Source organism: Salvelinus alpinus, chromosome 13 (genome assembly GCF_045679555.1).
Source record: "Salvelinus alpinus chromosome 13, SLU_Salpinus.1, whole genome shotgun sequence".
Lineage (NCBI taxonomy): Eukaryota > Metazoa > Chordata > Actinopteri > Salmoniformes > Salmonidae > Salvelinus > Salvelinus alpinus.
This window is the reverse complement of record NC_092098.1, coordinates 37,392,938-37,407,820: the sequence shown is the minus strand read 5'-3', so window position 1 is coordinate 37,407,820 and position 14,883 is coordinate 37,392,938. Positions and strand designations below refer to the sequence as shown.

The 14,883-nt window shown below is 43.3% G+C and overlaps 1 protein-coding gene across 2 annotated transcripts in view; it reads left to right on the top strand.

Moving 5' to 3' along the window:
• Positions 1-14,883, top strand: part of LOC139537652 (calpain-5-like) — a 67,444-nt gene that overhangs the window by 48,617 nt on the left and 3,944 nt on the right. For both annotated transcript variants that reach the window (XM_071339217.1, XM_071339218.1), the window contains 3 exons: positions 577-769; positions 13,299-13,492; positions 14,743-14,820. In XM_071339217.1, coding sequence (XP_071195318.1) covers positions 577-769; positions 13,299-13,492; positions 14,743-14,820 — 465 coding nt within the window. The remainder of the gene's footprint in view (positions 1-576; positions 770-13,298; positions 13,493-14,742; positions 14,821-14,883) is intronic.

Here is a 14,883-nt window from a genome sequence, read left to right as displayed (position 1 = left end):
GGGAGAGGTGAAGGTCGAGTCATGCATCCTCCGAAACATGACCTGCCAAACCGCGCTTCTTAACACCCGCCCGCTTAACCAGGAAACAAGCCGCACCAATGTGTCGGAGGAAACACCATTCAACTGATGACCGACGTCTGCAGGCGCCCGGCCCGCCACAAGGAGTCGCTAGAGTGCGACGAGGCAAGTAAAGCCCCCCCGGCCAAACCCTCCCCTAACCCGGACGACGCTGGCCCAATTGTGCTCTGCCCTATGGGACTCTCGGTCACGGATAGTTGTGACACAGCCTGTGATTGAAACCGGGTCTGTAGTGACGATGCAGTGCCTTAGACCGCTGTGCCACTCGAGATCCACACCTCTACTTTTTTTAAAGGTATCTGTGACCAACAGATGCATATCTGTATTCTCAGTCATGTGAAATCCATAGATTAGGTCCTAATGAATTTATTTCTATTGACTGATTTCCTTATATGAACTGTAACTCAACAAAATCTTTGTTGCATTTATATTTTTGTTCAGTGTATTTTAATTCATTCATTCATTAAATCCCTCCTCCCCGTCCTCCCGTCCCTGCAGAGTGTACGGCTGCTACGAGGCCCTGGACGGTGGGAATACGGCGGATGCACTGGTGGACTTCACAGGGGGTGTGTCGGAGCCTATGGACCTGCTGGAGGGCCAGATGGCCACTGACGAGGTGGCCCGCAACCAGCTGTTTGAGAGAGTGCTGAAGGTCCACAACCGGGATGGCCTCATCAGCTGTTCCATCCGGGTGAGTCAGTCGGGGAAGATCTGGTCGTCACTAGCTTTCATACCCACAAAGTCATAAACCCTGCCCATTTCTACAATTTATCTTCTTAAAATTTGATTTCAAACCTAACCTTAACCTTAACCCTAACCTTAACCATACTGCTAAACTTATTAAACTAAGATCAAAAAGTTAAAAAATGTTATGCCAATTTTTACTTTGTGGCTGTGGAATCTGACTTTGTGGCAATAGAAGCTAGTGGAAACCGGAAGATCTGGACTAGACAGACATTTTGTATCATGGTGAGGGGGGGGGCAAGGGGGTCATATCAAATCAAATTTGATTTGTCACATGTGCCAAATACAACAAGTGTAGACCTTATAGTGAAATGCTTACTTACAAGCCCTTTACCAACAATGCAGTTTTAAGAAAAAAAGTGTTGAGAAAGTATTTACTAAATAAACTGAAGTAAACAATAAATAAAAAGAAAAAAGAAAAAAATAGAAAATAGAAAAATATTTACAAATATTTAAAGAGCAACAATAAAATAACAGTAACGAGGCTATATAGAGGGGGCACCAGTACAGAGTCAATGTGTGGTGGCTCAGGTTAGTCAGTTACTAGATCACAGTACAAAACTTTAAGAAAATGCTTTGAAACAGGGAGGTATTACAATACTTGTACTTTTTGTTTTCTGTTGCAAAACGTGTTGCTGCATTGTGGCTTAATAGGGCCCTGCTATTTGGGAGAAAAATTGTTTTGCAGTTGCAATATTTGGCAATCGTCATGATAATGTGCCATCCCGTCTATTTCAAAAGTTATAGTTAGTGTATCTTTTCAAGAGGAAAATGATCCATCTAATCATCCAATACTTTACTGATGAGACTTAATTTGTATGAGTGTGTACAGTATACAGGATCAATCTCTTTATTGTCCCAATCAGGAAATGTGTGGAAAACAACATCAATAAAATCTAAGGAACACCTAGGGGTAGGGTTACAGTCAGAATTATGGATTAACATGGGTAATCGGGATCCCAGGACTGTCCCTGGAACATTCTTCAAATGTCCAGAAAAATGTAATGGCAATTACAACGTTTTTCCCCAATGTCGAACTAATGCAATTCCACAAAATACACAACATGCGCAGCATCAGATGAGCAAAAAAATGAAATAGCTAATTATCCAAACAGATTGTCGCAAGGAAGCCTTTAGCCTAGTGTCTTTACTTCACACAAAGTCGCCACATCTGGGGGCGGCAGGTAGCCTAGTGGTTAGAGGCAGGTAGCCTAGTGGTTAGAGGCAGGTAGCCTAGTGGTTAGAGGCAGGTAGCCTAGTGGTTAGAGGCAGGTAGCCTAGTGGTTAGAGGCAGGTAGCCTAGTGGTTAGAGGCAGGTAGCCTAGTGGTTAGAGGCAGGTAGCCTAGTGGTTAGAGGCAGGTAGCCTAGTGGTTAGAGGCAGGTAGCCAAGTGGTTAGAGGGTTGGACTAGTAACTGGAAGGTTGCAAGGTCTAATCCCAGAGCTGACAAGGTAAACATCTGTAGTTCTGCCCCTGAACAAGGCAGTTAACCCACTGTTCCTAGGCTACCATTGAAAATAAGAATTTGTACTTAACTGACTTGCCTAGTTAAATAAAGGTAAAATAAAAATGTATTCAAAGCACACACATAATGGACACGACCTGAATGCAGTTAATAAACCCTACAGGAAGCCCATACAGTTTAGCCTATAAAATAACGTGCACCTTTTTGAGCTGTGATTGTGACTCTTCAGGCAGTCACAAATTTGATAGGCCTATGCACAATTCACTACATAGGCATCTCTGTCACAGACATTGTCTGTTAATAATTCAGAGAGGCATGAGGGAAAATTCTATCTTCTCCTGTCCTAGAGCCTAGGTTATTTCCCTATCTAGTCCCCTTCCCACTGAAACCTAAAATCCTGACTCCTGTCTCGCATGAACATTCCTGAATGTAATCCATAGGTTGCATTATCAATGCACGTCTCTCGCTTATGCATATCAAAATACAGCTCAAACATTTCTCTCTATTCTCTGTGCTGTCTCATACTTGCTGCCCATATGAGAGCTTCACTAGAGAATGTGTGATCAACAAACGGTATGAGAGTAGATATGGATATTTTTAAAACAGAGTTTGTCCCCGTTAAGATACCTTGATATTTAAACTATTTCCACAAATTCCACTCTTCATCTCCCTGTTATTCATGAGCTGATCTGCTATCTGTACAATCAACTTGATGTTGACAAATATAGGATATATTCTGTCATTCGTTGGAGGTTATCTAGCAAGCTTAGCAACTTGATTGAATGCCATTACAAAGTTTGTATGATTCGACAACGCTATACTCGTGGTGTGCTCTGTGGGTCCTGAGCGCACTATGTGTTGATATAGCTTACTGCTGAAATGCACTGAATTGATTGAAGAACATGATAACGCTCTGAATTTATGAACAGCCTGTTTTGCAATTCACAACAATGTCATTGGCGATCAAAGATAGTTACTGCATCATTACTAAATATTAGTTTATTTTGCTCTGAAATCTTTACATAGTGAGGCAGCCAAGCTGACAAAATGGCGTAGTGCCCCTCTTATTTGGGGAGAACCCTGGCATAGTTACCATATCTTGGTTTTAAACGCTTTAAAAGGGCACTTTGCGGTATTTCCCGGGACTCTTGTTCCCGGTATTGAAACTTGGTCAATTTTCTGGAAAATATTCATCCCTAGTCAGAAAGGGAATTTTGACTCAGATTTGAGTTGTATCAGCTTAACATTTTTGAGTAACAGCCCCAGTAAGCCACGCCTCCAATATAAAATCCCAGTGTGACATAGACATTTGTTGAATGTTGTTCATTTTCAGTACTGTGCCCGTCACCAAGTGAGTTCTTAGGTGAATGTTATCATTATAATTAAACTCTTTATGAAAATACAACACATATCTCATGAGGCCTTATTTTGAGGCCTAGCTTTACCCTAATACAGTGGCCTGAAACTCATGGTTTACAGGCCAGATCAGGCTTGCAAGTAGGTTTTCAAAATTCTGTTAACTTTCCCAAAATTCCCAGATTTAAAAAAAATCCTGATTGAGGGAATTCCAGGATTCTTCCAACCGGGATTTCTGGAAAACGTAGAGAATGTACCAGAATTTTGCTACCCTACCTGCAAGTCACATTATGCTGGCTTGCAAAGCGATGTGTAAGTCCAATTAGAATCCAGCCAGAGTTAGGATATCCAACAGTTTAAATTTGTATTCACCTGCAACCTGCATTCATAATGACTGCCAGGGTTAGGAACAGTGAGAGGAGACTACCTAAGCCATTTAAACTGGAATAACAATTTCAGTAACAGGTGCAAAAAGTCTAACTAAATTATTGGATTAGTTTAGAAAAATGTACTCTGTGTTATTTATCAATGTGTAGCATAAGATGAATCACTCAATTCAGTGCATTCAGAAATTATTCAGACCCCTTGAATTTTTCCACATTTTGTTACAGCCTTATTCTAAAATTGATTAAATAAATGTTTGTCCTCATCAATCTACACACAATACCCCATAATGACAACGAAAAAACTGGTTTTTAGACATTTTTGCAAATCTATTACAAATGAAAAACAGAAATATCACATTTACATAAGTATTCAGACGCTATCATTCTTGTCGGACTCGTTAAAGGAATACGTTCCTTCCAGTCCGCGGTGAGTAATCGCTTCCAGCTATTTTCAGGTCTCTCCAAAGATGTTCCATCAGGTTCAAGTCCGGGCTCTGGCTGGGCCACTCAAGGACATTCCGAGACTTGTCCTGAAGCCACTCCTGCATTGTCTTGGCTGTGTGCTTAGGGTCGTTGTCCTGTTGGAAGATGAACCTTCACCCCAGTCTGAGGTCCTGAGCGCTCTGGAACATGTTTTCATCAAGGATCTCTCTGTACTTTGCTACATTCATCTTTCCCTTGATCCTGATTAGTCTCCCAGTCCCTGCCGCTGAAAAACATCCCTCAGAGTTCAATCTTGGTTTCATCAGACCAGAGAAACTTGTTTCTCTTGGTTTGAAAGTCTTTAAGTGCCTTTTGGCAAACAAAGCAGGCCATCATGTGCCTTTTACTGAGGAGTGGCTTCCGTCTGGCCACTCTAGCATAAAGGCCTGAGGGATCTGGAGCAGGTTTTCATCAAGGATCTCGCTGTACTTTGCTCCGTTCATCTTTCCCTCGTTCCTGACTAGTCTCCCAGTCCCTGCTGCTAAAAAACATCCCCACAGCATGATGCTGCGACCACCATGCTTCACCGTAGGGATGGTGCCAGGTTTCCTCCAGATGTGACGCTTGGCATTCAGGCCAAAGAGTTCAATCTTGGATTCATCAGACCAGAGAATCTTGTTTCTCATGGTCTGAGAGTCCTTTAGGTGACTTTTGGCAAACTCCAAGTGGGCTGTCATGTGCCTTTTACTGATGGAAACCCGAGTGGTTTCCATCTGGCCACTCTACCACAAATGCCTGATTGGTGGAGTGCTGCAGAGATGGGTGTCCTTCTGGAAGGTTCTCCTTTCTCCACAGAGGAACTCTAGAGCTCTGTCAGAGTGACCATCGGGTTCTTGGTCACCTCCCTGACCAAGGCCCTTTTCCCCCAATTGCTCAGTTTGGCCGGGCGGCCAGCTCTAGGAAGAGTCCTGGTGGTTCCAAACTTCTTCCATTTAAGAATGATGGAGGGCACTGTGTTCTTCAAGACCTTCAATGTTGCAGACATTTTTTTGTACCCTTACCCATATCTGTGCCTCGACACAATCCTGTCGCGGAGCTCTACGGACAATTCCTTCGACCTCATGGCTTGGTTTTTGCTCTGACATGCACTGTCAACTGTGTGACCTTATATAGACAGGTTTGTGCCTTTCCAAATCATGTCCAATCAATTGAAATTACCACAGGTGGACTCCAATCAAGTTTTAGAAATATCTCAAGGATAAAATGGAATAGAATGCACCTGAGCTCAATTTCGAGTCTCATAGCAAAGGGTCTGAATACTTATGTAAATAAGGTATTTCTGTTATTTATTTTTAATCCTTTAAAAAAAATTCTAAAACCTGTTTTAGCTTTGTCATTATGGGGTATTGTTTGTAGATTGATGAGGAATAACATTCATTTAATCCATTTTAGAATAAGGTTGTAACGTAACAAAATGTGGAAAAAGTGAAGTGGAATCAATACTTTCCGAATACACTGTACTTAAAAAACACTGATACACAATTCCAGAAAATCTTCCTGCAGTAGAGCATGCTGGAGAAAAGTTAATAACTTTAAAAACAAATAGGCTTGTTTTTAGTTCTCATTTCATTTTGATCAGTACCACATAAACATAATTAATAATGCATTTTCATTGACTTTGAGTTCAACTTACTATGAGTATTTGTGTTAAAAATGCCTTGGGGTTTACAGTGCATCTACCGGTCATCGTCAATTAAAAAAATATATATTTCACCTTTATTTAACCAGGTAGGCTAGTTGAGAACAAGTTCTCATTTACAACCTGGCCAAAATAAAGCAAAGCAGTTCGACACATACAACAACACAGATTTACACATGGAATAAACAAACATTCAGTAAATAATACAGTAGAAAAAAAGTATATATACAGTGTGTGCAAATGAGGTAAGATAAGGGAGGTAATGCAATAAAATGGGCCATAGTGGCGAGGTAATTACGATATAGCAATTAAACACTGTAGTGATAGATGTGCAGAAGATGAATGTGCAAGTAGAGATACTGGGGTGCAAAAGAGCAAAATAAATAAATAAATACAGTATGGGGATGAGGGAATTGGATGGGCTATTTACAGATGGGCTATGTACAGGTGCAATGATCTGTGAGCTGCTCTTACAGCTGGTGCTTAAAGTTAGTGAGGGAGATGAGAGTCTCCAGCTTCAGTGATTTTTGCAGTTCGTTCCAGTCATTGGAAGCAGAGAACTGGAAGGAAAGGCGGCCAAAGGAGGAATTGGCTCTGGGGGTGACCAGTGAAATATACCTGCTGGAGCGCGTGCTGCGGGTGGGTGCTGCTATGGTGACCAGTGAACTGAGATAAGGCGGTGCTTTACCTAGCAAAGACTTGTAGATGACCTGGAGCCAGTGGGTTTGGCGACGAGTATGAAGCGAGGGCCAGCCAACGAGAGCATACAGGTCGCAGTGGTGGGTAGTATATGGGGCTTTGGTGACAAAATGGATGGCACTGTGATAGACTGCATCCAATGTGTTGAGTAGAGTGTTGGAGGCTATTTTGTAAATGACATCGCCGAAGTCGAGGATCGGTAGGATAGTCAGTTTTACGAGGGTATGTTTGGCAGCATGAGTGAAGGATGCTTTGTTGCCAAATAGGAAGTCGATTCTAGATTTAATTTTGGATTGGAGATGCTTAATGTTGGTCTGGAAGGAGAGTTTACAGTCTAACCAGACACCTAGATATTTGTAGTCTTCCATATATTCTAAGTCAGAACCGTCCAGAGTAGTGACGGGCGGGCAGGTGCGGGCAGCGATCGGTTGAAAAGCATGCATTTAGTTTTACTTGCATTTAAGAGCAGTTGGAGGCCATGGAAGGAGAGTTGTATGGCATTGAAGCTTGTCTGGAGGTTAGTTAGCACAGTGTCCAAAGAAGGGCCAGAAGTATACAGAATGGTGTCGTCTGCGTAGAGGTGGATCAGAGAATCACCAGCACCAAGAGCGACATCATTGATGTATACAGAGAAGAGAGTCGGCCAAAGAATTGAACCCTGTGGCAGCCTCATAGAGATTGCAAGAGGTCCGGACAACAGGCCCTCCGATTTGACACACTGAACTCTATCAGAGAGGTAGTTGGTGAACCAGGCAAGGCAGTCATTTGAGAAACCAAGGCTGTTGAGTCTGCCGATAAGAATGTGGTGATTGACAGAGTCGAAAGAGTCGATGAATACGGCTGCACAGTATTGTCTGTTATCGATGGCAGTTATGATATCGTTTAGGACCTTGAGCGTGGCTGAGGTGCACCCATGACCAGCTCGGAAGCCAGATTGCATAGCAGAGAAGGTACGGTGGAATCCGAAATGGTGGGTGATCTGTTTGTTAACCTGGCTTTCGACGACCTTAGAAAGGCAGGGTAGGATAGATATAGGTCTGAAGCAGTTTGGGTCTAGAGTGTCTCCCCCTTTGAAGAGGGGGATGACCGCGGCAGCTTTCAAATCTTTGGGGATCTCAGGCGAGCTGCTTTTTGTTTATCTCTCTCTCTCTCATTGTATGGCACCATATACAGTAGGTCCACCCCTGCACCAGAACTTATTTACAGTCCAGCATTGTGTGATTCCGAGTCAAGTACTCTAGCTCAACTGGGAGAGATGAGCGTTTTATATTCCTGATTTTTCTTGAGGATCCATTCGACGAATGGCCCTGACAGCGCCGAAAGCCAACGTCTTTAATTCCTTGGACGTGATACGTCTGGTGGTTGTCGTTTGGTTATTGTTGTTAACGTCCTGGGAATGTTACAAAAATGCTAGACGCTATTCTATTCACAGGCTTTTTGTTGTGAGGTCTGATTTAGGAATACAACAAAGGCATCTTAAAAGCCACCCTCATGCATCTCTCTCCCCAGATTCCAAGCCTAATTGCTTTTTGTCTCAACCCCCCCACCCCCCCCGTTTTCGGTAAACTGGGTTTGAAAAATTATTTGTGTGGTTGGGAATTCTTAAAGAACATATTCCACAGAGCTGATGGCCTAGGCAGAATAGGTCGATCACACCTGGGTTAAAATATTATTCGTATTCTGGAATAGTCCCAAAAGTGTAAACCCCCGTCAATTGTCATCGGCAAGCTAAAGAAAGATCTCACATACTGTACTCAGGCCTTTTGATTGCATTTTTTCCTCCAATCCCATATCGATATAATTTCAGTGTTTATAAAAGACATTGATTGCAACTGTGTGAATGTTCACTTTTCTGTTCACTCCCATTGCTCTGTGAAGTCCAGACAACTGCTTGCAGATTTCCCATTGAGCGAGGAATGAATGTTCTGGCAACCTAAACTTACGCAACCAGCTTGTATACAATGGGAAGCCCATCCACAGTTGATGGCCCATTAGCAGACAATTAACAACGCTTAAAGTGACAATCCAGTCTTCTTTTCACCTCATTTAACACCTTCCCTTAATCAAATCAAATTGTATTTGTCACATACACATGGTTAGCAGATGTTAATGCGAGTGTAGCGAAATGCTTGTGCTTCTAGTTCCGACAATGCAGTAATAACCAACGAGTAATCTAACCTAACAATTTCACAAAAACTACCTTATACACACAAGTGTAAAGGGATGAAGAATATGTACATAAAGATATATGAATTAGTGATGGTACAGAACGGCATAGGCAAGATGCAGTAGATGGTATCGAGTACAGTATATACATATGAGATGAGTAATGTAGGGTATGTAAACATTATATTAAGTGGCATTGTTTAAAGTGGCTAGTGATACATTTTTTTAAATACATTTTCCCATTATTAAAGTGGCTGGAGTTGAGTCAGTATGTTGGCAGCAGCCACTCAATGTTAGTGGTGGCTGTTTAACAGTCTGATGGCCTTGAGATGGAAGCTGTTTTTCAGTCTTTCGGTCCCTGCTTTGATGCACCTGTACTGACCTCGCCTTCTGGATGATAGTGGAGTGAACAGGCAGTGGCTTGGGTGGTTGTTGTCCTTGATGATCTTTATGGCCTTCCTGTGACATCGGGTGGTGTAGGTGTCCTGGAGGGCAGGTAGGTTGCCCCCGGTGATGCGTTGTGCAGACCTCACTACCCTCTGGAGAGCTTTACGGTTGTGGGCGGAGCAGTTGCCGTACCAGGCGGTGATACAGCCTGACAGGATGCTCTCGATTGTGCATTTGTAAAGGTTTGTGAGTGCTTTTGGTGACAAGCCGGATTTCTTCAGCCTCCTGCTGCGCCTTCTTCACCACGCTGTCTGTGTGGGTGGACCAATTCATTTTGTCCGTGATGTGTACGCCGAGGAACTTAAAACTTACTACCCTCTCCACTACTGTCCCGTCGATGTGGATAGGGGGGTGCTCCCTCTGCTGTTTCTTGAAGTCTACGATCATCTCCTTTGTTTTGTTGACGTTGAGTGTGAGGTTATTTTCCTGACACCACACTCCAAGGGCACTCACCTCCTCCCTGTAGGCCGTCTCGTCGTTGTTGGTAATCAAGCCTACCACTGTAGTGTCGTCTGCAAACTTGATGATTGAGTTGGAGGCGTGCATGGCCACGCAGTTGTGGGTGAACAGGGAGTACAGGAGAGGGCTGAGAACGCACCCATTTGGGGCCCCAGTGTTGAGGATCAGCAGGGTGGAGATGTTGTTACTTACCCTCACCACCTGGGGGCGGCCCGTCAGGAATTCCAGTACCCAGTTGCACAGGGCGGGGTCGAGACCCAGGGTCTCGAGCTTGATGACGAGTTTGGAGGGTACAACGGTGTTAAATGCTGAGATGTAGTCGATGAACAGCATTCTCACATAGGTATTCCTCTTGTCCAGATGGGTTAGGGCAGTGTGGTTCTGATTGCGTCATCTGTGGACCTATTGGGGCGGTAAGCAAATTGGAGTGGGTCTAGGGTGTCAGGTAGGGTGGAGGTGATATGGTCCTTGACTAGTCTCTCAAAGCATTTCATGATGACGGAAGTGAGTGCTACGGGGCGGTAGTCGTTTAGCTCAGTTACCTTAGCTTTCTTGGGAACAGGAACAATGGTGGCCCTCTTGAAGCATGTGGGAACAGCAGACTGGGATAAGGATTGATTGAATATGTCCGTAAACACACCAGCCTGCTGGTCTGCGCATGCTCTGAGGACGCGGCTGGGGATGCCGTCTGGGCCTGCAGCCTTGCGAGGGTTAACACGTTTAAATGTTTTACTCACGTCGGCTGCAGTGAAGGAGAGTCCGCAGGTTTTGGTAGCGGGCCATGTCAGTGGCACTGTATTGTCCTCAAAGCGAGCAAAGAATTTGTTGAGTCTGTCTGGGAGCAAGACATCCTGGTCCGCGACGGGGCTGGTTTTCTTTTTGTAATCCGTGATTGACTGTAGACCCTGCCACATACCTCTTGTGTCTGAGCCGTTGAATTGCGACTCTACTTTGTCTCTATACTGACGCTTAGCTTGTTTGATTGCCTTGCGGAGGGAATAGCTACACTGTTTGTATTCGGTCATGTTTCCGGTCACCTTGCCCTGGTTAAAAGCAGTGGTTCGCGCTTTCAGTTTCGTGCGAATGCTGCCATCAATCCACGGTTTCTGGTTTGGGAATGTTTTAATAGTTGCTGTGGGTACAACATCGCCGATGCACTTGCTAATAAACTCGCTCACCAAATCAGCGTATTCGTCAATGTTGTTGTTTGACGCAATGCGGAACATATCCCAATCCACGTGATCAAAGCAATCTTGAAGTGTAGAATCAGATTGGTCGGACCAGCGTTGAACAGACCTGAGCGCGGGAGCTTCCTGTTTTAGTCTCTGTCTATAGGCAGGGAGCAACAAAATGGAGTCGTGGTCAGCTTTTCCGAAAGGAGGGCGGGGGAGGGCCTTATATGCATCGCGGAAGTTAGAATAACAATGATCTAGGGTTTTACCAGCCCTGGTAGCACAATCGATATGCTGATAGAATTTAGGGAGTCTTTTTTTCAGATTAGTCTTGTTAAAATCCCCAGCTACAATGAATGCAGCCTCAGGATATGTGGTTTCCAGTTTACATAGAGTCAAATAAAGTTCATTCAGGGCCATCGATGTGTCTGCTTGGGGGGGAATATATGCGGCTGTGATTATAATCGAAGAGAATTCTCTTGGTAGATAATGCGGTAGACATTTGATTATGAGGAATTCTAAGTCAGGTGAACAGAAGGACTTGAGTTCCTGTATGTTGTTATGATCACACCACGTCTCGTTAATCATAAGGCACATCTCAATAGGTATTCCAGATAAGTCATGACATGGCACAAGTGTGGGGGTGGGCCTTTCCTCTTTTGTTCTCTATTCAAATCAAATGTTATTTGTCACATGCGGCAAGGTGTACAGGTGTAGACCTTACCATGAAATGCTTACTTACAAGCCCTTAACAAACAATGCAGTTTTAAGAAAATTTTGTTTAGAAAATATTTACTAAATAAACTAAAGTTTAAAAAAGAAAAAGTAACACAATTAAATAACGAGGCTATATACGAGGCTATATATACACTGAGTCAGTGTGCGGGGGTACAGGTTAGTTGAGGTAATTTGTACATGTAGGTAGGTGTAGAGTGACTATACATAGATAATAAACAGCGAGTAGCAGCAGTGTAAAAACAAAGGGGGGGGGCGGTCAATGCAAATAGTCCTGGTAAACATTTTATTCATTGTTCAGCAGTCTTATGGATTGGGGGTAGAAGCTGTTAAGCTTCTCTGTTGTTCCTAAAGCAAGGGGGAGTCCGATGACATCACAGATTCCCATCAGACCAACTCCTTGAAGTTTGCAGTTTTGTCTAAAAAACATTATTTTGCTCAGAATTTTTTTTTTTACCCTTTAGTGTACTTTACTGTATTTATACTTGGGATATCGCTTTTAACAGTGAAAGCAAAACAATCGCTAGAGTACGTCTTTAAGTTGAGAGCCTGTGAGAAGGTCTGTGAGAGGGCCTGCAGGAACAGTCATGTATATTTTTTTACATAATAGTGTAGGTTAACAGGAAGAATAAATTAAAATGACAATATGCCTTGTTTATAGAGATATGAAACGATATCAATATCGTATCAAATCAAATCATCAATATTGGTGCCCACATTTTATTGAAATTAAATAATTTACTACCTAGATTTGCAATACACTCATTTGACATGCATTTCAATGGAAGAACTATGCCGTTCCAAACAAATGTGTTTCAGTTGCTTTTCTTAGTGCAGCTCGCGAGTCCACAGGGTCGTATTCATTAGGCACCAAATGGAAGAAAATGTACAAAAATGGGGAGGGACTACCATACCTCGCCCAATAACGAAACGCAATTTTTTTGTTTTCCGTTGCAAAATGTTTCGCTACGTTGTGCACTTATGAATACGACCCTGCTTTCCCTAATTTCCTTCCTGTCTTCTCTCCCTCCTCATTTTTTCCTTCTCTCTCCTTAGTAGTTGTTCCCTCGCTGTCATTGCATCACACCGTTTGTGAAACAGGCTCATTACTCAGGGCCTTTTTGCTTAATTATAATTTCATGATCAAATAGCACAGGAACAGCACCGGCCACTTGCGGTGCAAGTTCAATCCAAACTAACCAACCCTCAGTTCAACTTCACTGGGCTTTATTCATTAGGCATAAAACAGACAAAAACTGTCTGAAACAGCTGGACTTGTCCAATAAGAAATGCACATTTTAATTCTCTGTCGGAAGAAAATGTTTGAAAATGTTTTTCTGTCGCACTCCCTAATAAACACAACCCTTGCCACAACCCAAGCACTTTGAGCTGTGTTCTGTGTATGAAATGTGCTGAACAAGTAAATAAATAATGATTAATTCATGAATTGACTATTAATTGTCTCATAGGCAACCACTGTGGAGGACATGGAGGCGCGGCTGGACTGCGGCCTGGTCAAAGGCCACGCATACGCGGTGACGGATGTGAAGAAGGTGCGTCTGGGCCAGGGCCTGCTGGCCTTCTTCAAGTCAGAGAAGCTCAACATGATCCGCATGAGGAACCCATGGGGAGAGAAGGAGTGGAGCGGGCCCTGGAGCGACAGGTAAATACACAATAATACCCTGTCCCCAGAAGGTGGTACTACACAACCATAGAATTAGCATTAGTAGAATGGGTATCCCAATTCATTCTAATTCTAATTCTATGTACACAACATTCGTTAATTTTGGTACAGCGCATCAACTCATCTGATTATCAGCTGTCAAACACACCTGGGTCCGGAAAGATGATTCTATTCTTCAATGGTGTGCAGTGAATTCTACTAGACGAAAAGCCCACATTTTTATGACATCTTGACTTTTAAAGCATACTCAATATCTGAAATTTCAAATACTATAAAACTTTTTTTGCATTCCCAAAATGCCTACAATTTAGAACACTAGGTACGGGTATTCGAACACGGACAGAGAATAGGCCATCTGCAAGACATTTCAAGTGTAATTTACTATCCCACCTATAGAGTCAGACAGTCTGGCTGAGACAGTCTGTGCGTAATGGAAGCTTCTCTTCAGAGTGCCTTTACTGCCTCGGAAAGACTAGACCATGTAGGAGTATTGAGGTGGAAAGAGAGGTGTTCTCCCTCTACTGAAATGGGGAATGCTTTGTGTGTCAGTGTATGTGTATGTGTGTATACTTCTTGCTTCTTGTGTCACAGACGCACACTCAAACATGTAAGCTGCACGCACACACTGACACACACCCTAACCTCTCCCTGGAGGAGAATGGAGGAGATTGAAATGAACGTGATGTGATAGGATGGGGAGAAGACGAGCATCTCTCTTTCTCCTTCTGTTATGTCCTGTTTGTCGCTAGGTTGTGTGTGACAGCAGAGATTGTAGGGCTCGCTCATGAAGACAGCTGAATTATTGACTAGGTAAAGGAGAGAGATGTTAGTTCCTAAGGGGAAGTGACTGAGTGGTGATATTAAAGGAGTCGTCTCCCTTCAGTCATAAGAATTAACTAATCATTTTTCTGGGGTTTGATCAAAACTGGAGTTGAAGATTCCATTTCACTGTTTGATGAGGAAGTTGTCACAGAAGTTGTGGCACTGGCAGGGATTTGAAAGAAACAAATAAAAGTTTATTTTCACATGCACACAGGCGCACACACACACACACACACACACACACACACACACACACATGGTGCTGAATTTCGCAATTGAGATTGTCGCTATCTGTCTCAGTGGTGCTCAATCTCCAATCAAATCTTTTTCCCTGTGTTATGTTTTCTCTGTCATTTCCTGTATGTCGTGCTGTCTAACATGAGGTAATTTCCTGTCTGTGCTCCCAGCTCAGATGAGTGGAAGAAGGTGAGCAAGAGTGAGAGAGAGAAACTGGGTGTCACCGTGCAGGACGACGGAGAGTTTTGGTGAGGGGAACCACAATATGTACGCACACACACACACACACACACACACACACACACACACAC